This window comes from Plectropomus leopardus, chromosome 22, assembly GCF_026936395.1.
Source record: "Plectropomus leopardus strain MGB_pleo_1.0 chromosome 22, ASM2693639v1, whole genome shotgun sequence".
Lineage (NCBI taxonomy): Eukaryota > Metazoa > Chordata > Actinopteri > Perciformes > Serranidae > Plectropomus > Plectropomus leopardus.
The window spans coordinates 6,046,422-6,074,130 of NC_142197.1; the positions used below are offsets into that span (position 1 = coordinate 6,046,422).

At 35.5% G+C, this 27,709-nt stretch overlaps 1 protein-coding gene across 1 annotated transcript; it reads right to left on the bottom strand.

Annotated features, from left to right (window-relative positions):
- Nucleotides 1-27,060, bottom strand: LOC121961396 (NADH-cytochrome b5 reductase 3). The gene is made up of 9 exons (XM_042511375.2): nt 26,903-27,060; nt 26,501-26,626; nt 26,265-26,337; nt 25,273-25,379; nt 25,066-25,195; nt 24,885-24,968; nt 23,570-23,655; nt 23,318-23,417; nt 1-821 (listed from the first exon to the last, which is right to left on the bottom strand). The coding sequence occupies exons 1-9, from the start codon at nt 26,921-26,923 to the stop codon at nt 649-651; spliced, it is 900 nt and encodes a 299-aa protein (XP_042367309.1). The 5' UTR covers nt 26,924-27,060; the 3' UTR covers nt 1-648.
- Nucleotides 27,061-27,709: the final 649 nt, after the last annotated feature.

Sequence of the window (27,709 nt, forward strand, 5' to 3'; positions counted from 1 at the left end):
TTCAGTAGCATTTTTTAATGTTGCATATTCAAACACGATGAGCCACTGTTGCCAGACTTGCAGCAAAGACTTATTAGTAACCACATCACGTTCCAAAAAATCACTTAACATGTTTTAGCAAATATTGACATCTTTGACATAACAACAGATATAGAGGGGCAGATGTAACTGTAAAACATTCGCAACAGCAGTAATGGAATAATGAATATAATTCTGTGTAGATGAAGCCAGTGGTCACGAATCTTATACTGTGCATAAAAAAAGCTTTGCAAGTGTTAAGGCACTCAGTAAGCAGCCAGTAAACCTCAACTCCTCTGATATTGTTTGAAACAGAGTTGGAATCACATCCTCATTTTCAAGCTCTCCATCAAAACATTTTTACTTACATCATCTGCTCTTCTTACTTTTTTCAGTCTCAAACAAGCCCAAATATGTACCATTTGCCACCCCTTTCATTACACTTCCTGATTACATTTATTGGTCTGTGCTGTAATTCTGCTGCATGATCAATATCATGGCATAAATAGAGTATACCTAGTGCAATACCCACTGCAACTATATGAGTGCTTTAATGCTTTCAGGGTAGAGCGTATAATAAACAAACGGCCTATTATGCCCAAACCTCCTTTCCTCGATGTGGACGGATGTCTAGAAGGTGAACCTGCGGCTGCTGGCGTGGCCGACTTTGTCCAGATTGGGGTTGCAAGCGAACTGGATCATTGGCGGAGGACCACACATCAGGATCAGAGTGTCATCACTTGGAGGCGGCAGGTGTTCCCTCACCATGTCTTCACTGATGAAGCCTTGGCTGTATTCCCAGCCTGAAACAGAGAAGTTCCTGAAGTTTAACATTTTACACATGACTTTCTTTGTGCTATTTTGGATGACACAGAATACTATCATATCTTGCATTTTCTGGTCATTTTCAAAAACATACTACACAATGACATTTTTGCAAGTCTTTGTTGTTTTCAACATGGTGTAATATTATGTTTTTGGTCTTTTTTTAAAAAACATTCTATGCTATGGCATGTCTCTGCATCTCTGCAAGTTATTTTATGTGGTTTTATGTTTTAAAATATTGTGACAAGTCATACCATAGCATAGAATGTTGCAAAAATAGCCAAAAACACCATAATATAACAGGTCTAAAAAATGACCGAAAAAGCAAGGCTATAGTATGGCAAAAATGTCAAAATACGACATGTCCCAAAAACAGCCGGAAGCCACTTTAAACCAAATAAAATAGCCTTCCGAAACACGTCATAGCAAAGAAAGTTGCAAAAAGTGCACAAAACTATATAATTTCTCACATGGAAAAAATGACCAAAAAAGCAAGGCTATAGTATGGCAAAAATGTCAAAATATGACATGTCCCAAAAACAGCCTAAAGTCACTCTAAACCACATAAAATAGCCTTCCGAAACACGCTATAGCAAAGGAAGTTGCACAAAGAGCCCAAAACACCAAAATTTCTCATTTGGAAAAAATGACCAAAAAAGCAAGGCTATAGTATGGCAAAAATGTCAAAATGTGACATGTCCCAAAAACAGCCTAAAGTCACTCTAAACCACATTAAATAGCCTTCAAAAACACGCCATAGCAAAGAAAGTTGCAAAAAAAGCCCAAAACACCAAAATTTCTCATGTGGAAAAAATGGACAAAAAAGCAAGGCTATAGTATGGCAAAAATGTCAAAATATGACATGTCCCAAAAACAGCCTAAAGTCACTCTAAACCACATAAAATAGCCTTCCGAAAGACGCTATAGCAAAGGAAGTTGCACAAAGAGCCCAAAACACCAAAATTTCTCAATTGCAAAAAATGGATAAAAAAGCAAGGCTATAGTATGGCAAATTGTCAAAATATGACATATCCCAAAAAAAAGCTGAAAACCACTTCAAACCGCATTAAATAGCCTTCAAAAACACGCCATAGCAAAGAAAGTTGCAAAAAGTGCCCAAATCACCAAAATTTCTCATGTGGAAAAATTGACTGAAAAAGCAAGGCTATAGTATGGCAAAATGTCAAAAAATGACATGTCCCAAAAACAGCTGAAAGTCCCCTTTAAACCGCATTAAATAGCCTTCTGAAACATGCCATAGCAATGAAAGTAACACAAAAAGCCCTAAATACCCAAATTTCGCATGTGGAAAAAAATGACCAAAAAAGCAAGGCTATAGTATAGCAAAAATGTCAAAAAATGACATGTCCCAAAAACAGCTGAAAACCACTTCAAACGACATAAAATAGCCTTATGAAACACGCCATAGCAATGAAAGTAACACAAAAAGCCCAAAATACCAAAATTCCGCATTTGGAAAAAATGGACAAAAAGGCAAGGCTATAGTATGGCAAATTGTCAAAATATGACATATCCCAAAAACAGCTGAAAACCACTTCAAACCACATTAAATAGCCTTCAAAAACACGCCATAGCAAAGAAAGTTGCAAAAAGGGCTCAAAACATCTACAATTGCTCATGTGGAAAAAATGACCAAAAAGCAAGGCTATAGTATGGCAAAATGTCAAAATATGACATGTCCCAAAGACAGCTGAAAACCACTTGAAACCACATTAAATAGCCTAATGAAACACGCCATAGCAAAGAAAGTTGCAAAAAAAAGCCCAAAACACCAAAATTTCTCATGTGTAAAAAATGGACAAAAAAGCAAGGCTATAGTATGGCAAAAATGTCAAAAAATGACAAATCCCCAAAACAGCTGAAAACCACTTTAAACCGCATTAAATAGCCTTCAAAACACACCATAGTAAAGAAAGTTGCACAAAGGGCTCAAAATACCAAAATTGCTCATGTGGAAAAAATGGACAAAAAGCAAGGCTATAGTATGGCAAAAATGTCAAAATGTGACATGTCCCAAAAACAGCCTAAAGTCATTTCAAACCACATTAAATAGCCTTCAAAAACACAAAATAGCAAAGAAAGTTGCAAAAAAGCCCAAAACACCAAAATTTCTCATGTGGAAAAATGGACAAAAGAGCAAGGCTATAGTATGGCAAAAATGTCAAAATATGACATGTCCCAAAAACAGCTGAAAACCACTTTAAACCACATAAAATAGCCTAATGAAAGACGCTATAGCAAAGGAAGTTGCACAAAGAGCCCAAAACACCAAAATTTCTCAATTGCAAAAAATGGATAAAAAAGCAAGGCTATAGTATGGCAAATTGTCAAAATATGACATATCCCAAAAAAAAGCTGAAAACCACTTCAAACCGCATTAAATAGCCTTCAAAAACACGCCATAGCAAAGAAAGTTGCAAAAAGTGCCCAAATCACCAAAATTTCTCATGTGGAAAAATTGACTGAAAAAGCAAGGCTATAGTATGGCAAAATGTCAAAAAATGACATGTCCCAAAAACAGCTGAAAACCACTTTAAACCACATAAAATAGCCTGACAAAACACGCCATAGCAAAGAAAGTTGCAAAAAAAGCCCAAAACACCAAAATTTCTCATGTGGAAAAAATGGACAAAAAAGCAAGGCTATAGTATGGCAAAAATGTCAAAATATGACATGTCCCAAAAACAGCTAAACACCACTTCAAACGACATAAAATAGCCTTATGAAACACGCCATAGCAATGAAAGTAACACAAAAAGCTCAAAATACCAAAATTCCTCATGTGGAAAAAATGACCAAAAAAGCAAGGCTATAGTATTGCAAATTGTCAAAATATGACATATCCCAAAAACAGCTGAAAACCACTTCAAACCACATTAAATAGCCTTCAAAAACACGCCATAGCAAAGAAAGTTGCAAAAAGGGCTCAAAACATCAAAATTTGGCACGTGGAAAAAATGACCAAAAAAGCAAGGCTATAGTATGGCAAAAATGTCAAAATATGACATGTCCCAAAGACAGCTGAAAACCACTTGAAACCACATTAAATAGCCTTCAAAAACACGCCATAGCAAAGAAAGTTGCAAAAAAAAGCCCAAAACACCAAAATTTCTCATGTGGAAAAAATGGACAAAAAAAGCAAGGCTATAGTATGGCAAAAATGTCAAAAAATGACAAATCCCAAAAACAGCTGAAAACCACTTTAAACCGCATTAAATAGCCTTCAAAAACACACCATAGTAAAGAAAGTTGCAAAAAGGGCTCAAAATTCTATAATTGCTCATGTGGAAAAAATGACCGAAAGAGCAAGGCTATAGTATGGCAAAAATGTCAAAATGTGACATGTCCCAAAAACAGCCTAAAGTCACTCTAAACCACATTAAATAGCCTTCAAAAACACGCCATAGCAAAGAAAGTAACACAAAAAGCCCAAAATACCAAAATTTCTCATGTGGAAAAAATGGACAAAAAAGCAAGGCTATAGTATGGCAAAAATGTCAAAATATGACATGTCCCAAAAACAGCTAAAAACCATTTCAAACCACATTAAATAGCCTTCAGAAACACACCATAGCAAAGAAAGTTGCAAAAAGGGCTCAAAATTCTATAATTGCTCATGTGGAAAAAATGACCGAAAGAGCAAGGCTATAGTATGGCAAAAATGTCAAAATGTGACATGTCCCAAAAACAGCCTAAAGTCACTCTAAACCACATTAAATAGCCTTCAGAAACACACCATAGCAAAGAAAGTTGCAAAAGGGCTCAAAACACCAAAATTTCTCATGTGGAAAAATTGACTGAAAAAGCAAGGCTATAGTATGGCAAAATGTCAAAAAATGACATGTCCCAAAAACAGCCTAAAGTCACTTTCCACCGCATTAAATAGCCTTCTGAAACATGCCATAGCAATGAAAGTAACACAAAAAGCCCTAAATACCCAAATTTCGCATGTGGAAAAAAATGACCAAAAAAGCAAGGCTATAGTATAGCAAAAATGTCAAAAAATGACATGTCCCAAAAACAGCTGAAAACCACTTCAAACGACATAAAATAGCCTTATGAAACACGCCATAGCAATGAAAGTAACACAAAAGCCCAAAATCACCAAAATTTCTCATTTGGAAAAATGGACTGAAAAGGCAAGGCTATAGTATGGCAATAATGTCAAAATATGACATATCCCAAAAACAGCTGAAAACCACTTCAAACCACATTAAATAGCCTAATGAAACACACCATAGCAAAGAAAGTTGCACAAAAAGCCCAAAACATCAAAATTTGGCACGTGGAAAAAATGACCAAAAAAGCAAGGCTATAGTATGGCAAAAATGTCAAAATATGACATGTCCCAAAGACAGCTGAAAACCACTTGAAACCACATTAAATAGCCTTCAAAAACACGCCATAGCAAAGAAAGTTGCAAAAAAAAGCCCAAAACACCAAAATTTCTCATGTGTAAAAAATGGACAAAAAAGCAAGGCTATAGTATGGCAAAAATGTCAAAAAATGACAAATCCCAAAAACAGCTGAAAACCACTTTAAACCGCATTAAATAGCCTTCAAAAACACACCATAGTAAAGAAAGTTGCAAAAAGGGCTCAAAATTCTATAATTGCTCATGTGGAAAAAATGACCGAAAGAGCAAGGCTATAGTATGGCAAAAATGTCAAAAAATGACATGTCCCAAAAACAGCTCGAACCACTTTAAACCACATTAAATAGCCTTCAAAAACATGCCATAGCAAAGAAAGTTGCAAAAAAGCCCAAAACACCAAAATTTCTCATGTGGAAAAAATGGACAAAAAGCAAGGCTATAGTATGGCAAAATGTCAAAATATGACATGTCCCAAAAACAGCTAAAAACCATTTCAAACCACATTAAATAGCCTTCAGAAACACACCATAGCAAAGAAAGTTGCAAAAAGGGCTCAAAATTCTATAATTGCTCATGTGCAAAAAATGACCGAAAGAGCAAGGCTATAGTATGGCAAAAATGTCAAAATGTGACATGTCCCAAAAACAGCCTAAAGTCACTCTAAACCACATTAAATAGCCTTCAAAAACACGCCATAGCAAAGAAAGTTGCAAAAAAAGCCCAAAACACCAAAATTTCTCATGTGGAAAAAATGGACAAAAAAGCAAGGCTATAGTATGGCAAAAATGTCAAAAAATGACATGTCCCAAAAACAGCTGAAAACCACTTTAAACCACATTAAATAGCCTAATGAAACACGCCATAGCAATGAAAGTAACACAAAAAGCTCAAAATACCAAAATTCCTCATGTGGAAAAAATGACCAAAAAAGCAAGGCTATAGTATGGCAAAAATGTCAAAATATGACATATCCCAAAAACAGCTGAAAACCACTTGAAACCACATTAAATAGCCTTCAAAAACACGCCATAGCAAAGAAAGTTGCAAAAAAAGCCCAAAATACCAAAATTTCTCATGTGGAAAAAATGGACAAAAAAGCAAGGCTATAGTATGGCAAAAATGTCAAAATATGACATGTCCCAAAAACAGCGAAACACCACTTCAAACAACATAAAATAGCCTTATGAAACACGCCATTGCAATGAAAGTAACACAAAAAGCCCAAAATACCAAAATTTCTCATTTGGAAAAAATGGACAAAAAAGCAAGGCTATAGTATGGCAAATTGTCAAAATATGACATATCCCAAAAACAGCTGAAAACCACTTCAAACCGCATTAAATAGCCTTCAAAAACACACCATAGCAAAGAAAGTTGCAAAAAGTGCCCAAATCACCAAAATTTCTCATGTGGAAAAATTGACTGTGTGGCAAAAATGTCAAAAAATGTCAAATCCCAAAAACAGCTGAAAACCACTTTAAACCGCATTAAATAGCCTTCAAAAACATGCCATAGCAAAGAAAGTTGCAAAAAGGGCTCAAAATTCTACAATTGCTCATGTGGAAAAAATGACCGAAAGAGCAAGGCTATAGTATGGCAAAAATGTCAAAAAATGACATGTCCCAAAAACAGCTGAAAACCACTTTAAACCGCATTAAATAGCCTAATGAAACACGCCATAGCAATGAAAGTAACACAAAAAGCTCAAAATACCAAAATTCCTCATGTGGAAAAAATGACCAAAAAAGCAAGGCTATAGTATGGCAAAAATGTCAAAATATGACATATCCCAAAAACAGCTGAAAACCACTTGAAACCACATTAAATAGCCTTCAAAAACACGCCATAGCAAAGAAAGTTGCAAAAAAAGCCCAAAACACCAAAATTTCTCATGTGGAAAAAATGGACAAAAAAGCAAGGCTATAGTATGGCAAAAATGTCAAAATATGACATGTCCCAAAAACAGCTAAAAACCACTTCAAACGACATAAAATAGCCTTATGAAACGCGCCATTGCAATGAAAGTAACACAAAAAGCCCAAAATACCAAAATTTCTCATGTGGAAAAAATGGACAAAAAAGCAAGGCTATAGTATGGCAAATTGTCAAAATATGACATATCCCAAAAACAGCTGAAAACCACTTCAAACCGCATTAAATAGCCTTCAAAAACACATCATAGCAAAGAAAGTTGCAAAAAGGGCTCAAAATTCTATAATTGCTCATGTGGAAAAAATGACCAAAAGAGCAAGGCTATAGTATGGCAAAAATGTCAAAATGTGACATGTCCCAAAAACAGCCTAAAGTCACTCTAAACCACATTAAATAGCCTTCAAAAACACGCCATAGCAAAGAAAGTTGCAAAAAGTGCCCAAATCACCAAAATTTCTCATGTGGAAAAATTGACTGAAAAAGCAAGGCTATAGTATGGCAAAAATGTCAAAATATGACATGTCCCAAAAACAGCCTAAAGTCACTCTAAACTACATAAAATAGCCTTCCGAAACACACCATAGCAAAGAAAGTTGCAAAAAAAGCCCAAAACACCAAAATTTCTCATGCGGAAAAAATGGACAAAAAAGCAAGGCTATAGTATGGCAAAAATGTCAAAAAATGACATGTCCCAAAAACAGCTGAAAACCCCTTTAAACCACATAAAATAGCCTGCCAAAACACGCCATAGCAAACAAAGTTGCAAAAAGTGCCCAAAACTCCATAATTCCTCATGTGGAAAAAATGACCGAAAAAGCAAGGCTATAGTATGGCAAAAATGTCAAAATATGACATGTCCCAAAAACAACTGAAAACCACCTGAAACCACATAAATAAGCCTTCAAAAACACACCATACCAAAGAAACTTGCACAAAGAGCCTAAAACACCAAAATTTCGCATGTGGAAAAAATGACCGAAAAAGCAAGGCTATAGTATGGCAAAAATGTCAAAATATGACATGTCCCAAAAAAAGCTAAAAACCATTTCAAACCGCATTAAATAGCCTTCAAAAACACGCCATAGCAAAGAAAGTTGCAAAAAGAGCCTAAAACACCAAAATTTCTCATGTGGAAAAAATGGACAAAAAAGCAAGGCTATAGTATGGCAAAAATGTCAAAATATGACATGTCCCAAAAACAGCTAAACACCACTTTAAACAACATAAAATAGCCTTATGAAACAAGCCATAACAATGAAAGTAACACAAAAAAGCCCAAAATACCAAAATTTCTCATTTGGAAAAAATGGACAAAAAAGCAAGGCTATAGTATGGCAAATTGTCAAAATATGACATATCCCAAAAACAGCTGAAAACCACTTTAAACCGCATTAAATAGCCTTCAAAAACACGCCATAGCAAAGAAAGTTGCAAAAAAAAGCCCAAAACACCAAAATTTCTCATGTAGAAAAAATGGACAAAAAAGCAAGGCTATAGTATGGCAAAAATGTCAAAATATGACATGTCCCAAAAACAACTGAAAACCACCTGAAACCACATAAATAAGCCTTCAAAAACACACCATACCAAAGAAAGTTGCAAAAAAAAGCCCAAAACACCAAAATTTCTCATGTGGAAAAAATGGACAAAAAAGCAAGGTTATAGTATGGCAAAAATGTCAAAATATGACATGTCCCAAAAACAGCTAAAAACCATTTCAAACCGCATTAAATAGCCTTCAGAAACACACCATAGTAAAGAAAGTTGCAAAAAGGGCTCAAAATTCTATAATTGCTCATGTGGAAAAAATGACCAAAAGAGCAAGGCTATAGTATGGCAAAAATGTCAAAATGTGACATGTCCCAAAAACAGCTTAAAGTCACTCTAAACCACATTAAATAGCCTTCAAAAACACGCCATAGCAAAGAAAGTTGCAAAAAAAGCCCAAAACACCAAAATTTCTCATGTGGAAAAAATGGACAAAAAAGTAAGGCTATAGTATGGCAAAAATGTCAAAATATGACATGTCCCAAAAACAGCTAAACACAACTTCAAACGACATAAAATAGCCTTCAAAAACACGCCATTGCAATGAAAGTAACAGAAAAAGCCCAAAATACCAAAATTTCTCATTTGGAAAAAATGGACAAAAAAGCAAGGCTATAGTATGGCAAAAATGTCAAAATATGACATATCCCAAAAACAGCTGAAAACCACTTGAAACCACATTAAATAGCCTTCAAAAACACGCCATAGCAAAGAAAGTTGCAAAAAAAAGCCCAAAACACCAAAATTTCTCATGTGGAAAAAATGGACAAAAAAGCAAGGCTATAGTATGGCAAAAATGTCAAAATATGACATGTCCCAAAAACAGCTAAAAACCATTTCAAACCGCATTAAATAGCCTTCAGAAACACACCATAGTAAAGAAAGTTGCAAAAAGGGCTCAAAATTCTATAATTGCTCATGTGGAAAAAATGACCAAAAGAGCAAGGCTATAGTATGGCAAAAATGTCAAAATGTGACATGTCCCAAAAACAGCTTAAAGTCACTCTAAACCACATTAAATAGCCTTCAAAAACACGCCATAGCAAAGAAAGTTGCAAAAAAAGCCCAAAACACCAAAATTTCTCATGTGGAAAAAATGGACAAAAAAGCAAGGCTATAGTATGGCAAAAATGTCAAAAAATGACATGTCCCAAAAACAGCTGAAAACCACTTTAAACCGCATTAAATAGCCTAATGAAACACGCCATAGCAATGAAAGTAACACAAAAAGCTCAAAATACCAAAATTCCTCATGTGGAAAAAATGACCAAAAAAGCAAGGCTATAGTATGGCGAAAATGTCAAAATATGACATATCCCAAAAACAGCTGAAAACCACTTGAAACCACATTAAATAGCCTTCAAAAACACACCATAGCAAAGAAAGTTGCAAAAAGTGCCCAAATCACCAAAATTTCTCATGTGGAAAAATTGACTGAAAAAGCAAGGCTATAGTATGGCAATAATGTCAAAAAATGTCAAATCCCAAAAACAGCTGAAAACCACTTTAAACCGCATTAAATAGCCTAATGAAACACACCATAGCAATGAAAATAACACAAAAAGCTCAAAATACCAAAATTCCTCATGTGGAAAAAATGACCAAAAAAGCAAGGCTATAGTATGGCAAAAATGTCAAAATATGACATATCCCAAAAACAGCTGAAAACCACTTGAAACCACATTAAATAGCCTTCAAAAACACACCATAGCAAAGAAAGTTGCAAAAAAAGCCCAAAACACCAAAATTTCTCATGTGGAAAAAATGGACAAAAAAGCAAGGCTATAGTATGGCAAAAATGTCAAAATATGACATGTCCCAAAAACAGCTAAAAACCATTTAAAACCACATTAAATAGCCTTCAGAAACACACCATAGTAAAGAAAGTTGCAAAAAGGGCTCAAAATTCTATAATTGCTCATGTGGAAAAAAATGACCGAAAGAGCAAGGCTATAGTATGGCAAAAATGTCAAAATGTGACATGTCCCAAAAACAGCTGAAAACCACTTGAAACCACATTAAATAGCCTTCAAAAACACGCCATAGCAAAGAAAGTTGCAAAAAAAGCCCAAAACACCAAAATTTCTCATGTGGAAAAAATGACCAAAAAAGCAAGGCTATAGTATGGCAAAAATGTCAAAATATGACATATACAAAAACAGCTGAAAACCACTTGAAACCACATTAAATAGCCTTCAAAAACACGCCATAGCAAAGAAAGTTGCAAAAAAAGCCCAAAACACCAAAATTTCTCATGTGGAAAAAATGGACAAAAAAGCAAGGCTATAGTATGGCAAAAATGTCAAAATATGACATGTCCCAAAAACAGCTGAAAACCACTTTAAACCACATTAAATAGCCTTCAAAAACACGGCATAGCAATGAAAGTAACACAAAAAGCTCAAAATACCAAAATTCCTCATGTGGAAAAAATGACCAAAAAAGCAAGGCTATAGTATGGCGAAAATGTCAAAAAATGACATGTCCCAAAAACAGCTTAAAGCCACTCTAAATCACATGAAATAGCTTGCCGAAAAACGCTATAGCAAAGAAAGTTGCATAAAAAGCCCAAAATACCAAAATTTCTGAAGTGGAAAAAATGGACAAAAAAGCAAGGCTATAGTATGGCAAAAATGTCAAAATATGACATGTCCCAAAAACAGCTAAAAACCATTTCAAACCGCATTAAATAGCCTTCAGAAACACACCATAGCAAAGAAAGTTGCAAAAAGGGCTCAAAATTCTATAATTGCTCATGTGGAAAAAATGACCGAAAGAGCAAGGCTATAGTATGGCAAAAATGTCAAAAAATGACATGTCCCAAAAACAGCTCAAACCACTTTAAACCACATTAAATAGCCGTCAAAAACATGCCATAGCAAAGAAAGTTGCAAAAAAAAGCCCAAATCACCAAAATTTCTCATGTGGAAAAAATGGACAAAAAAGCAAGGCTATAGTATGGCAAAAATGTCAAAATATGTCATGTCCCAAAAACAGCTGAAAACCATTTCAAACCGCATTAAATAGCCTAATGAAACACACCATAGCAATGAAAGTAACACAAAAAGCTCAAAATACCAAAATTCCTCATGTGGAAAAAATGACCAAAAAAGCAAGGCTATAGTATGGCAAATTGTCAAAATATGACATGTCCCAAAAACAGCTGAAAACCACTTTAAACCACATTAAATCGCCTTCAAAAACATGCCATAGCAAAGAAAGTTGCACAAAGAGCCCAAAACACCAAAATTTATAATGTGGAAAAAAAGACCAAAGAAGCAAGGCTATAGTATGGCAAAAATGTCAAAATATGACAAATACCAAAAACAGCTGAAAACCACATAAAATAGTACATAGAGACATGTCCTGGCATAGAATTTTGTAAAAATGGCCCAATATGCTATAATATAGCATATCAAAAATACAACTGGAAATTCCAAACTATAGACATTTGAGCAATCTGTAAAAGGAAATCACATTTGGAGGGCTGGAAACTCCCCCGCAGCAGATGATCGAAGCATCTACCCAAACATGACAACCCAAGCAGCAGGCGTAAGCTTCTTACCGAATCCTCCATCCCAAGGTCAACCAACGAGGAGAGACATCAAGTGGAGACGTGACGGACTTCCAGATTCCAGACTTCCCAGAAACAATAGATCACTGTGTGCTTTTTGTGCTTTTTGTTCTTGTGTGTTTCTGTTTTATATTGCCTAGATCTTTTGTTAGACGGTTTATGTAACTCCTGTAAAAGGGAGTGAGGTGCTTTTGATTTACGCTTTGTAAATTTTTGTCTTTGAATAAAGCCTGCCTTGAGCAGTTTGAACCTATTTCAATCATCCCTGTGTGTTCGCCTTTTCATCCCTCTTAGAATCTGGTGAGTTGCTACAAAGATGAAACAATACAAAAAAGAAACAGGTTGCTGGATAAAAGAGAATTGTCAGGTTGCTGCTTGGCTTGAAAGGATCACGAGTGAATATAATCTCAAAAAGAACCAAGGGAGGGTTGTGACAGAGGTACTCTCAGAGCGTCCCCCAGTAAGGGACGGACCAGAGATGCTCCCTGAGCCCAAATACTGCAGGATTGATCTCTTGGTCTGGTCAACCATGAAAGTAGACGCTTCTGGGTATTCATTACTCAAAAAGGAAAAGACACCATACCTCTAATAAGCCACTATCTCTCCGGTCTTAGGTGGCATTCAATTATTTAGTGTCGGAGTAAGGAGAAAGCACAGACTCCGAAAGAGAAGAGCTGGGGCTCCATGAAAATGTCAAAAAATGACGTAGAATATACTGAAAATACGAGGCTATAGTATGGCAAAAATGTCAAAATATGACATGTCCCAAAAACAGCTGAAAACCCCTTTAAACCACATAAAATAGCCTGCCAAAACACGCCATAGCAAAGAAAGTTGCAAAAAGTGCCCAAAACTCCATAATTCCTCATGTGGAAAAAATGACCGAAAAAGCAAGGCTATAGTATGGCAAAAATGTCAAAATATGACATGTCCCAAAAACAACTGAAAACCACCTGAAACCACATAAATAAGCCTTCAGAAACACACCATACCAAAGAAACTTGCACAAACAGCGCAAAACACCATAATTTCGCATGTGGAAAAAATGACCGAAAAAGCAAGGCTATAGTATGGCAAAAATGTCAAAATATGACATGTCCCAAAAACAGCCTAAAGTCTCTCTAAACCACATAAAATTGCCTTCCGTAACACGCTATTGCAAAGAAAGTTGCAAAAAAAGCCCAAAACACCAAAATTTCTCATGCGGAAAAAATGGACAAAAAAGCAAGGCTATAGTATGGCAAAAATGTCAAAAAATGACATGTCCCAAAAACAGCTGAAAAACACTTTAAAACGCATTAAATAGCCTCCAAAAACACGCCATAGCAAAGAAAGTTGCAAAAAGTGGCCAAAACTCTACAATTTCTCATGTGGAAAAAATGACCGAAAAAGCAAGGCTATAGTATGGCAAAAATGTCAAAATATGACATGTCCCAAAAACAGCTGAAAACCCCTTTAAACCACATAAAATAGCCTGCCAAAACATGCCATAGCAAAGAAAGTTGCAAAAAGTGCCCAAAACTCCATAATTTCTCATGTGGAAAAAATGACCGAAAAAGCAAGGCTATAGTATGGCAAAAATGTCAAAATATGACATGTCCCAAAAACAACTGAAAACCACCTGAAACCACATAAATAAGCCTTCAGAAACACACCATACCAAAGAAACTTGCACAAACAGCGCAAAACACCATAATTTCGCATGTGGAAAAAATGACCGAAAAAGCAAGGCTATAGTATGGCAAAAATGTCAAAATATGACATGTCCCAAAAACAGCCTAAAGTCACTCTAAACTACATAAAATAGCCTTCCGAAACACACCATAGCAAAGAAAGTTGCAAAAAAAGCCCAAAACACCAAAATTTCTCATGCGGAAAAAATGGACAAAAAAGCAAGGCTATAGTATGGCAAAAATGTCAAAAAATGACATGTCCCAAAAACAGCTGAAAAACACTTTAAAACGCATTAAATAGCCTCCAAAAACACGCCATAGCAAAGAAAGTTGCAAAAAGTGGCCAAAACTCTACAATTTCTCATGTGGAAAAAATGACAGAAAAAGCAAGGCTATAGTATGGCAAAAATGTCAAAATATGACATGTCCCAAAAACAGCCTAAAGTCACTCTAAACTACATAAAATAGCCTTCCGAAACACACCATAGCAAAGAAAGTTGCAAAAAAAGCCCAAAACACCAAAATTTCTCATGTGGAAAAAATGGACAAAAAAGCAAGGCTATAGTATGGCAAAAATGTCAAAAAATGACATGTCCCAAAAACAGCTGAAAACCCCTTTAAACCACATAAAATAGCCTGCCAAAACACGCCATAGCAAACAAAGTTGCAAAAAGTGCCCAAAACTCCATAATTCCTCATGTGGAAAAAATGACCGAAAAAGCAAGGCTATAGTATGGCAAAAATGTCAAAATATGACATGTCCCAAAAACAACTGAAAACCACCTGAAACCACATAAATAAGCCTTCAAAAACACACCATACCAAAGAAACTTGCACAAACAGCGCAAAACACCATAATTTCGCATGTGGAAAAAATGACCGAAAAAGCAAGGCTATAGTATGGCAAAAATGTCAAAATATGACATGTCCCAAAAACAGCTAAAAACCATTTCAAACCGCATTAAATAGCCTTCAAAAACACGCCATAGCAAAGAAAGTTGCAAAAAGAGCCTAAAACACCAAAATTTCTCATGTGGAAAAAATGGACAAAAAAGCAAGGCTATAGTATGGCAAAAATGTCAAAATATGACATGTCCCAAAAACAGCTAAACACCACTTTAAACAACATAAAATAGCCTTATGAAACAAGCCATAGCAATGAAAGTAACACAAAAAAGCCCAAAATACCAAAATTTCTCATTTGGAAAAAATGGACAAAAAAGCAAGGCTATAGTATGGCAAATTGTCAAAATATGACATATCCCAAAAACAGCTGAAAACCACTTGAAACCACATAAATAAGCCTTCAAAAACACACCATACCAAAGAAAGTTGAAAAAAAAAGCCCAAAACACCAAAATTTCTCATGTGGAAAAAATGGACAAAAAAGCAAGGCTATAGTATGGCAAAAATATCAAAATATGACATGTCCCAAAAAAAGCTAAAAACCACTTCAAACGACATAAAATAGCCTTATGAAACACGCCATAGGAATGAAAGTAACACAAAAAGCTCAAAATACCAAAATTCCTCATGTGGAAATAATGGACAAAAAAGCAAGGCTATAGTATGGCAAATTGTCAAAATATGACATATCCCAAAAACAGCTGAAAACCACTTCAAACTGCATTAAATAGCCTTCAAAAACATGCCATAGCAAAGAAAGTTGCAAAAAGGGCTCAAAACATCAAAATTTGGCACGTGGAAAAAATGGACAAAAAAGCAAGGCTATAGTATGGCAAAAATGTCAAAAAATGTCAAATCCCAAAAACAGCTGAAAACCACTTTAAACTGCATTAAATAGCCTTCAAAAACCAGCCATAGCAAAGAAAGTTGCAAAAAGGGCTCAAAACATCAAAATTCCTCATGTGGAAAAAATGACCAAAAAAGCAAGGCTATAGTATGGCAAAAATGTCAAAATATGACATATCCCAAAAACAGCTGAGAACCACTTGAAACCACATTAAATAGGCTTATGAAACACGCCATAGCAAAGAAAGTTGCAAAAAAAACCCAAAACACCAAAATTTCTCATGTGGAAAAAATGGACAAAAAAGCAAGGCTATAGTATGGCAAAAATGTCAAAAAATGTCAAATCCCAAAAACAGCTGAAAACCACTTTAAACCGCATTAAATAGCCTTCAAAAACACACCATAGCAAAGAAAGTTGCAAAAAGGGCTCAAAACATCAAAATTTGGCACGTGGAAAAAAATGACCGAAACAGCAAGGCTATAGTATGGCAAAAATGTCAAAATATGACATGTCCCAAAAACAGCTAAAAACCATTTCAAACCACATTAAATAGCCTTCAGAAACACACCATAGCAAAGAAAGTTGCAAAAAGGGCTCAAAATTCTACAATTGCTCATGTGGAAAAAATGACCGAAAGAGCAAGGCTATAGTATGGCAAAAATGTCAAAAAATGACATGTCCCAAAAACAGCTGAAAACCACTTTAAACCGCATTAAATAGCCTAATGAAACACGCCATAGCAATGAAAGTAACACAAAAAGCTCAAAATACCAAAATTCCTCATGTGGAAAAAATGACCAAAAAAGCAAGGCTATAGTATGGCGAAAATGTCAAAATATGACATATCCCAAAAACAGCTGAAAACCACTTGAAACGACATTAAATAGCCTTCAAAAACACGCCATAGCAAAGAAAGTTGCAAAAAAAAGCCCAAAACACCAAAATTTCTCATGTGGAAAAAATGGACAAAAAAGCAAGGCTATAGTATGGCAAAAATGTCAAAAAATGTCAAATCCCAAAAACAGCTGAAAACCACTTTAAACTGCATTAAATAGCCTTCAAAAACCAGCCATAGCAAAGAAAGTTGCAAAAAGGGCTCAAAACATCAAAATTCCTCATGTGGAAAAAATGACCAAAAAAGCAAGGCTATAGTATGGCAAAAATGTCAAAATATGACATATCCCAAAAACAGCTGAGAACCACTTGAAACCACATTAAATAGGCTTATGAAACACGCCATAGCAAAGAAAGTTGCAAAAAAAGCCCAAAACACCAAAATTTCTCATGTGGAAAAAATGGACAAAAAAGCAAGGCTATAGTATGGCAAAAATGTCAAAATATGACATGTCCCAAAAACAGCTAAAAACCACTTCAAACGACATAAAATAGCCTTATGAAACACGCCATAGGAATGAAAGTAACACAAAAAGCTCAAAATACCAAAATTCCTCATGTGGAAATAATGGACAAAAAAGCAAGGCTATAGTATGGCAAATTGTCAAAATATGACATATCCCCAAAACAGCTGAAAACCACTTCAAACTGCATTAAATAGCCTTCAAAAACACGCCATAGCAATGAAAGTTGCAAAAAGGGCTCAAAACATCAAAATTTGGCACGTGAAAAAAAAAATGACCGAAACAGCAAGGCTATAGTATGGCAAAATTGTCAAAATATGACATGTCCCAAAAACAGCTAAAAACCATTTCAAACCACATTAAATAGCCTTCAGAAACACACCATAGCAAAGAAAGTTGCAAAAAGGGCTCAAAATTCTATAATTGCTCATGTGGAAAAAATGACCGAAAGAGCAAGGCTATAGTATGGCAAAAATGTCAAAAAATGACATGTCCCAAAAACAGCTGAAAACCACTGTAAACCGCATTAAATAGCCTAATGAAACACGCCATAGCAATGAAAGTAACACAAAAAGCTCAAAATACCAAAATTCCTCATGTGGAAAAAATGACCAAAAAAGCAAGGCTATAGTATGGCAAAAATGTCAAAATATGACATATCCCAAAAACAGCTGAAAACCACTTGAAACCGCATTAAATAGCCTTCAAAAACACGCCATAGCAAAGAAAGTTGCAAAAAAAAGCCCAAAACACCAAAATTTCTCATGTGGAAAAAATGGACAAAAAAGCAAGGCTATAGTATGGCAAAAATGTCAAAATATGACATGTCCCAAAAACAGCTAAAAACCACTTCAAACGACATAAAATAGCCTTATGAAACACGCCATAGGAATGAAAGTAACACAAAAAGCTCAAAATACCAAAATTCCTCATGTGGAAATAATGGACAAAAAAGCAAGGCTATAGTATGGCAAATTGTCAAAATATGACATGTCCCAAAAACAGCTAAACACCACTTGAAACCACATTAAATAGCCTTCAAAAACACGCCATAGCAAAGAAAGTTGCAAAAAGTGCCCAAATCACCAAAATTTCTCATGTGGAAAAATTGACTGAAAAAGCAAGGCTATAGTATGGCAAAAATGTCAAAAAATGTCAAATCCCAAAAACAGCTGAAAACCACTTTAAACCACATTAAATAGCCTTCAAAAACACGGCATAGCAAAGAAAGTTGCAAAAAGGGCTCAAAACATCAAAATTTGGCACGTGGAAAAAAATGGACAAAAAAGCAAGACTATAGTATGGCAAAAATATCAAAATGTGACATGTCCCAAAAACAGCGTAAAGTCACTCTAAACCACATTAAATAGCCTTCAAAAACACGCCATAGCAAAGAAAGTTGCAAAAAAAGCCCAAAACACCAAAATTTCTCATGTGGAAAAAATGGACAAAAAAGCAAGGCTATAGTATGGCAAAAATGTCAAAATATGACATGTCCCAAAAACAGCTAAAAACCATTTCAAACCGCATTAAATAGCCTTCAGAAACACACCATAGTAAAGAAAGTTGCAAAAAAAGCCCAAAACACCAACATTTCTCATGTGGAAATAATGGACAAAAAAGCAAGGCTATAGTATGGCAAATTGTCAAAATATGACATATTCCCAAAACAGCTGAAAACCACTTCAAACTGCATTAAATAGCCTTCAAAAACATGCCATAGCAAAGAAAGTTGCAAAAAGGGCTCAAAACATCAAAATTTGGCACGTGGAAAAAAATGACCGAAACAGCAAGGCTATAGTATGGCAAAAATGTCAAAATATGACATGTCCCAAAAACAGCTAAAAACCATTTCAAACCACATTAAATAGCCTTCAGAAACACACCATAGCAAAGAAAGTTGCAAAAAGGGCTCGAAATTCTATAATTGCTCATGTGGAAAAAATGACCGAAAGAGCAAGGCTATAGTATGGCAAAAATGTCAAAAAATGACATGTCCCAAAAACAGCTGAAAACCACTTTAAACCGCATTAAATAGCCTAATGAAACACGCCATAGCAATGAAAGTAACACAAAAAGCTCAAAACACCAAAATTCCTCATGTGGAAAAAATGACCAAAAAAGCAAGGCTATAGTATGGCAAAAATGTCAAAATATGACATATCCCAAAAACAGCTGAAAACCACTTGAAACCACATTAAATAGCCTTCAAAAACACGCCATAGCAAAGAAAGTTGCAAAAAAAGCCCAAAACACCAACATTTCTCATGTGGAAAAAATGGACAAAAAAGCAAGGCTATAGTATGGCAAATTGTCAAAATATGACATGTCCCAAAAACAGCTAAACACCACTTCAAACGACATCAAATAGCCTTATGAAACACGCCATAGCAATGAAAGTAAGACAAAAAGCTCAAAATACCAAAATTCCTCATGTGGAAATAATGGACAAAAAAGCAAGGCTATAGTATGGCAAATTGTCAAAATATGACATATCCCCAAAACAGCTGAAAACCACTTCAAACTGCATTAAATAGCCTTCAAAAACACGCCATAGCAATGAAAGTTGCAAAAAAGGGCTCAAAACATCAAAATTTGGCACGTGAAAAAAAAATGACCGAAACAGCAAGGCTATAGTATGGCAAAATTGTCAAAATATGACATGTCCCAAAAACAGCTAAAAACCATTTCAAACCACATTAAATAGCCTTCAGAAACACACCATAGCAAAGAAAGTTGCAAAAAGGGCTCAAAATTCTATAATTGCTCATGTGGAAAAAATGACCGAAAGAGCAAGGCTATAGTATGGCAAAAATGTCAAAATGTGACATGTCCCAAAAACAGCCTAAAGTCACTCTAAACCACATTAAATAGCCTTCAAAAACACGCCATAGCAAAGAAAGTTGCAAAAAAAGCCCAAAACACCAAAATTTCTCATGTGGAAAAAATGGACAAAAAAGCAAGGCTATAGTATGGCAAAAATGTCAAAATATGACATGTCCCAAAAACAGCTAAAAACCATTTCAAACCGCATTAAATAGCCTTCAGAAACACACCATAGTAAAGAAAGTTGCAAAAAGGGCTCAAAATTCTATAATTGCTCATGTGGAAAAAATGACCGAAAGAGCAAGGCTATAGTATGGCAAAAATGTCAAAATGTGACATGTCCCAAAAACAGCCTAAAGTCACTCTAAACCACATTAAATAGCCTTCAAAAACACGCCATAGCAAAGAAAGTTGCAAAAAAAGCCCAAAACACCAAAATTTCTCATGTGGAAAAAATGGACAAAAAAGCAAGGCTATAGTATGGCAAAAATGTCAAAATATGACATGTCCCAAAAACAGCTAAAAACCATTTCAAACCGCATTAAATAGCCTTCAGAAACACACCATAGCAAAGAAAGTTGCAAAAAGGGCTCAAAATTCTATAATTGCTCATGTGGAAAAAATGACCAAAAGAGCAAGGCTATAGTATGGCAAAAATGTCAAAAAATGACATGTCCCAAAAACAGCTGAAAACCACTTGAAACCGCATTAAATAGCCTAATGAAACACGCCATAGCAATGAAAGTAACACAAAAAGCTCAAAATACCAAAATTCCTCATGTGGAAAAAATGACCAAAAAAGCAAGGCTATAGTAGTATGGCAAAAATGTCAAAATATGACATGTCCCAAAAACAGCCTAAAGTCACTCTAAACTACATAAAATAGCCTTCCGAAACACACCATAGCAAAGAAAATTGCACAAAGAGCCCAAAACACCAAAATTTCTTATGTGGAAAAAATGGCAGAAAAAGCAAGGCTATAGCATGACAAAAATGTCAAAATATGACGTCCCAAAAACAGCTAAAAACCACTTAAAATGACATAAAATAGCCTTCCGAAACACGCCATAGCAAAGAAAGTTGCACAAAGAGCCCAAAACACCAAAATTTCTCACGTGGAAAAAATGACAGAAAAAGCAAGGCTATAGTATGGCAAAAATGTCAAAATATGACATGTCCCAAAAACAGCCTAAAGTCACTCTAAACTACATAAAATAGCCTTCCGAAACACACCATAGCAAAGAAAATTGCACAAAGAGCCCAAAACACCAAAATTTCTTATGTGGAAAAAATGGCAGAAAAAGCAAGGCTATAGCATGACAAAAATGTCAAAATATGACATGTCCCAAAAACAGCTAAAAACCACTTAAAATGACATAAAATAGCCTTCCGAAACACGCCATAGCAAAGAAAGTTGCACAAAGAGCCCAAAACACCAAAATTTCTCACGTGGAAAAAATGGCCGAAAAACCAAGGCTATAGTATGGCGAAAATGTCAAAATATGACATGTCCCAAAAACAGCCTAAAGTCACTCTAAACCACATAAAATAGCCCTCCGAAACACGCCATCGCAAAGTAAATTGGACAAAGAGCCCAAAACACCAAAATTTCTCATGTGGAAAAAATGGATAAAAAAGCAAGGCTATAGTATGGCAAAAATGTCAAAATATGACATGTCCCAAAAACAGCTAAAAACCACTTCAAACGACATAAAATAGCCTTATGAAACACGCCATAGGAATGAAAGTAACACAAAAAGCTCAAAATACCAAAATTCCTCATGTGGAAATAATGGACAAAAAAGCAAGGCTATAGTATGGCAAAAATGTCAAAATATGACATGTCCCAAAAACAGCTGAAAACCACTTTAAACTACATTAAATAGCCTACAAAAACACGCCATAGCAAAGAAAGTTGCAAAAAGTGCCCAAAACACCAACATTTCTCATGTGGAAAAAATGGACAAAAAAACAAGGCTATAGTATGGCAAAAATGTCAAAATATGACATGTCCCAAAAACAGCCTAAAGTCACTTTAAACAGCATTAAATAGCCTTCTGAAACATGCCATAGCAATGAAAGTAACACAAAAAGCCCAAAATATCAAAATTTTGCATGTGGGAAAAATGACCAAAAAAGCAAGGCTATAGTATGGCAAAAATGTCAAAATATGACATGTCCCAAAAACAGCTAAAAACCACTTCGAATGACATAAAATAGCCTTCTGAAACATGCCATAGCAATGAAAGTTAACACAAAAAGCCCAAAATACCAAAATTTCGCATGTGGAAAAATGACCAAAAAAGCAAGGCTATAGTATGGCAAAAATGTCAAAATATGACATGTCCCAAAAATAGCTGAAAACCCCTTTAAACCGCATTAAATAGCCTTCCAAAACACGCCATAGCAAAGTAAATTGGACAAAGAGCCCAAAACACCAAAATTTCTCATGTGGAAAAAATGGATAAAAAAGCAAGGCTATAGTATGGCAAAAATGTCAAAATATGACATGTCCCAAAAACAGCCTAAAGTCACTCTAAACCACATAAAATAGCCCTCCGAAACACGCCATCGCAAAGTAAGTTGGACAAAGAGCCCAAAACACCAAAATTCCTCATGTGGAAAAAATGACCGAAAAAGCAAGGCTATAGTATGGCAAAAATATCAAAAAATGACAAATCCCAAAAACAACTGAAAACCACTTTAAACTGCATTAAATAGCCTCCAAAAAATGCCATAGCAAAGAAAGTTGCAAAAGGTGCCCAAAACTTTTTTCATGTAAAAATGTCAAAATATGACATGTCCCAAAAACAGCTAAAAACCACTTCAAACGACATAAAATAGCCTTCCGAAACACGCCATAGCAAAGAAAGTTGTAGCCCAAATGACTGTATGACGTGTCCCAACAACAGCAACAGCCGAAAACAACATTGTATAGAATGTCAAAAGTGGTCATCTGAGATGCCACACTGTACTATGATGGTTTTGTGGTATTTACGGTCATTTTGATGACACGCTATACTATGACGTTTTTGGGTTATTTTTGACGACATATATTCTACGTTGTTTTCAGCTCTTTTTTTGACATGTCACGTCTGACATTGTTGGACATGCTTTACTATGTCACTTCATAAATGCCAAACATCATTGTGTACCATCAACGGGACAGCTGCAATGTGGAACTGAAAACATGTAGAACATTTAAAGAATTTAAATATGTCTTTATAAAAAACACATTGTTGGACATGAGCTGGCAGAACAGAGAGGGACATGGTAGCTGCAGCAGCTGTTGATTTTAACCAACAAATCCTTCAACTCCAAAGATGCAGCAGGATCAAGGACAAAAGTAATTTTGTTTTTTAAACTTGGTTTAGACGTCACAATATACTGTTACTTTTTATTTCAGTACGGTACCTTCAGGTGCTCTGTCCACGGTGAACCACAGCTTGAACCGGTCCGGATTATTGACTTGAATCTCTTCCAACTCTGGTCTCAACAGGATGTCTTTCTCCGTCTGTGACAGGAAGAACCGCGTTTAAGCGCTCTACGTTCCACCTTTATCTAGTACGAACCACTCCTTCCCAATTACACAGGAAAACAAATACGTTACAATAACACTGACTTCAAACACCGTTGCATCGTGGGATACGGGCTGATGAAACTTACCTGGTTAGCAAACAGTAGGTGACACACCGTCTGGTCCTGAGGATCCTTCATCACAGCTGTGATGAGCTGCAACATGGGAGTGATCCCTGAGAGGAGACAGAGCAGGACGTGTTCATGTCCTTCGCTTCAGACATGGATCCTTCAAAGTACACACAATACGGGGCAAAAAGTATGTGGACATCCGTGTACTACGGTTCCAACAGAAAACTCTTCAAGCCTTTGAAAACTTGGCTTAACTGTTTGGGTATTACTCCAGAATAAATATTATGACAAAAAAGCAATAATAATAGATTAAATAAAAACATGTTTAGTTAAAAGTTATTACAACGGTTAAAAAACTCAGCCGACCTGCTTCATTAAGACTGTGTGGGTGTGGTCGGATCAGATAAGACAGACCACACTAACCGCAGAAAACTGTAAACATTACTGCAAACTCTGCCAAGTCATAGGATAGCACGTCATAAAAGGTAAAAATGGAAAAAATAAAAACAAACAAAAAAGGCTAACAGAGTTATGTCATAAAAAAGTTTAGAAAAGAGTCAAAGGATATAGAATAATTATAAGTTAAAGAGTTATAAAAAGTTTTTTTTTAAGTCTTATATAGTATAATATCCTATAAAAATGTTTTCAGTCATAGCAAAAATTAAAAAATCATAGTACAGTATACCATAAAAAGTACAAAAAAGAATTAAAGTCATAGCATTGTATGCCATAAAACAGCGAAAAAAAGTATTGTTTGTAATGAAAATGTTTAAAAAAGTCAGTACAATATACCATTTTAAGTCACTACTTTTTGTCATATATGTTATTTTATCTTTTAATTTATGTTTTATTTTATTTTATGTTTTATTTGTTCTGTAGTTGTTTGTGGTCTAATTCTTTGTATTATTTTATACTGACAACATTGGGCCAAGCATATTTTAAAGTCACAGTATAATAAAAAAGTGTCAAAAATGTCTTTGTTTAGTATGTCAATAAAAAAGTGATCAAAAAACATCATAGCACAGTATATTATAAAGTGATTCACAGTATAGTATGTCATATACAGAGTCATCAAAGAAGCCAAAAAGTTTTAAAAAAAGTCACAGTGGATGGATTTCATTTTACGCTAAAGGGGCCACGCAAAGTTTTCCTGAGGGCCACCATTGGCCCCTGGGTCACACTGACAGAAAATAATTTCTGCCATCAATCATAACTAAACTGGAGGATCAGGATCAGGATCAGGATCAGGATCTGGATCTGGGTAGTTCACAGCTTCTGCTTTACAATCTCCAAAGTGAAAAACTATTACAAATGAGTCTAGAAGTTTCCGTACCTGTCCCTCCAGCGATCATGCCGACATGTTTGGCTGTCGTGGTCTCAGCTGGGGACTTTTTATCTGGTTGAATTGCAAAAACGCCTGTGGAGGGAAAGTTGCAGCATCAGATCAGGCAGCTGAAAGTCGGTTAGGAACGTTGTCTCTCCTCACGCCGTTTACTCGGACATCTGCTGCTTACCTTTGCCTTTGTAAACGAGAAGACCGCTGGGTCCTCTGAAGTCAATAGTGTCGTTGATCCTGAGGCTCTCCAAGTACTGACTCATCTTCCCCCCCTCGGGGAATTTAGGATGGACATCTTTAAAGTAAATCTGGCAACAGGAGGAACTAGTTTAGGAAAGTAAATGGAAATTCATACATACACAGAGAAAAACTGTTAAGGCCCTACCTTCACCACCAGGTCCACAAAACCTTTGTCATCATCACTGGACACCGGCGTGTACGGACGAACGACCAGCTTCCCGTCTATTCTCGCAGACAAATAGATATGCTGCCCTGAAGCAGAAACACGCAACAATGAGTGCCTCACTTTAACAACAACAATAATAATAATAATTATCATTATTATTATCATCAAAAGAAGAAGTAAAAAATCAGCTGTCTTTGGGCATGTTACTGTTTTTTTTCGTCTCCTCGCAGATATTTATTTTCTTCCACTGAACAAAGGCAGCTCTCTGCATCATCTCATTACCTCATCTTTGTTTGTGCAATAAATTCTTGTCTTAAGTAGTTTTGTTCTTGTACAGGTATCTATATGACACCGCACTTCGAGTTCATAGTGTCCAATACAGTTATAATTAAAATAGTGGTCGACCGATATTTCTTTTTCAAGGCCGATACTGATGATAAGCACTTAAGAAGACCAATAACCAATTATTTGGAACCGATATGCATTTAAAATTAAAATGAAAATATTTCTGTCAAAATATAAAATTTGGAAGATGCATTGCAAACTGCCTTCCCTTGTGTTGGTTGAGCATATAATAATAATAATAATAATAATAATAATAATAATAATAATAATAATAATAACAACAATAATAATATAAATATGAATAATGCATAACTGTTATAATGAATAAATAAATAATAAAATCTAAGTTATATAATATTATTTATATTTATAATATAAATAATAATATCAACAATAATTTGCTTTCTTTTATTAATTAATTTGATCAATGATTAAAATAAAATGCAAATTCAGATAGTCAGTAAAATGCCAAATATTGTCCTGATAATTGGCCAGGTCAACAATCAGTCGACGCTTATTTTGGAAGGAGAGTACATAAAACAGGAGCCAAAATGACAGTCTCATAATGACTGTGCTGTGTGTGTGTGTGTGTGTGTGTGTGTGTGTGTGTGTGAGCAGATACTAACCGACAGGGAGGCCGAGGATGTGTTCAGGGGAAGGCAGGGCAAAGCGGAACTTCCTTGTGTCATGGCTGACAATCTGCACACAAAAAAAATAGATAATATCTTAAAAAAAACACCAAAAACAAAAAAAGTTGCATGAAAAAAAAACATCACAGAGCAACAGTGGTGCTTGAACGCACCTGCTGCGTTTGTAAAGAGACAACTGTGTGCACCTGTTATATCTGCAAATAAAGAGTTACCTGTTTGTCCAGCAGCCGCAGCGCATATTTAACGTTGGGGTCCTCTAAGGTGAGCGCAGGTCGCTTCTTTGAGAAGAAAAGTCTGAAGATCAGGTTGATGATGCTGTCAAAGCCGCCTCGGATAAGCTGCGACAAGAAGGTCAAAATGACTCAGACCACCACCTGCTAGCATTAGCTACCAACTGTCTGAGACCTCTGCGGGGCGTTGTCTCACTAAAGTCAAACCTTTTTTGTTAAATCCATAACAGGAGAAATGAGTCATGGGCATTCCTGTGGGCAGAGGCCGAGGCAGCTCAGAGCTCAGCTGGGTTGCACTGTTTGCTAATGTGAGCCTGACCTAACGCAGCACGGTTTACTAACATTAAATAAAAAAATGGCTACTTTTCACAAATGTATACTTACGCCGATGATGTAGGACAGCATTTTCAGTCAGATCTGGTCACTGAAAGGTTGTTTTTGACGCAGAAAGCAGCAGCACCGGAGGAGTTCACTGCAAGCTGTCACGGTAGCGGGCGTGACATGACAGCCGTCAAGCTAGCTGTGGCTAACACACACATCCGGTCATGATTTTTCAAAATAAAAGAATTGCGTCAAAAAATAAAGCGTCTTTTTGTAAATTATAGCCAGAAAAGCAGTAATAGCAATACAGTTACTTAGTTGAATAAATTATATATGCTTTCTGTTTGTTTATTCACCATCAAACAACTCGGTTTTTATATTTTTTCTCACACAGGAAATGTGACTTCCGGTATGTAACGGCTAACATCTGCTGCCTTGACGACGCAGAAGCTTAAACGTCACTTCCACATGGCAAACGTAGACTTTCAGAACAAAGTTCTACAGTAAACAAAAATATTCCGTGTGGACTTATAGAATAAAAGTCCACATTTAACAGTCGGCACAGAAATGAGTGCATTAGGAGTTTATCAGGAGGATTTATTCATTTATCTATTTTATTCATTTATTTTTTAATCTTGAAATGCTCCTCAATAATTTCGTTTTTTAAACTTTGTTTTAAAATGACTAATAAATCTACCTTCTGCTTTTAAGTTTTGAGCATTATGAGTATGTTAAAAATGACATCTCACATTGGCAAAACTATCAGTACATAAACAGCTGTTTTATATTTTTTTGCATGTGTGTTTAAAATATTTGAAGCCAAAATTTGCCATGTCGTAGATTTAAACAATGTAATGTTTTTGAGACACA

Excerpts from the sequence above, each read along its gene's own strand:
- LOC121961396 (XM_042511375.2), bottom strand. The coding sequence starts at position 26,923 with ATGCTGTCCTACATCATCGGC. Across the intron at positions 24,969-25,065 it reads TCTCGTTTACAAAGGCAAAG|GCGTTTTTGCAATTCAACCA; the intron begins GTAAGCAGCAGA and ends TTCCCTCCACAG. Across the intron at positions 23,418-23,569 it reads ACCTACTGTTTGCTAACCAG|ACGGAGAAAGACATCCTGTT; the intron begins GTAAGTTTCATC and ends TTCCTGTCACAG.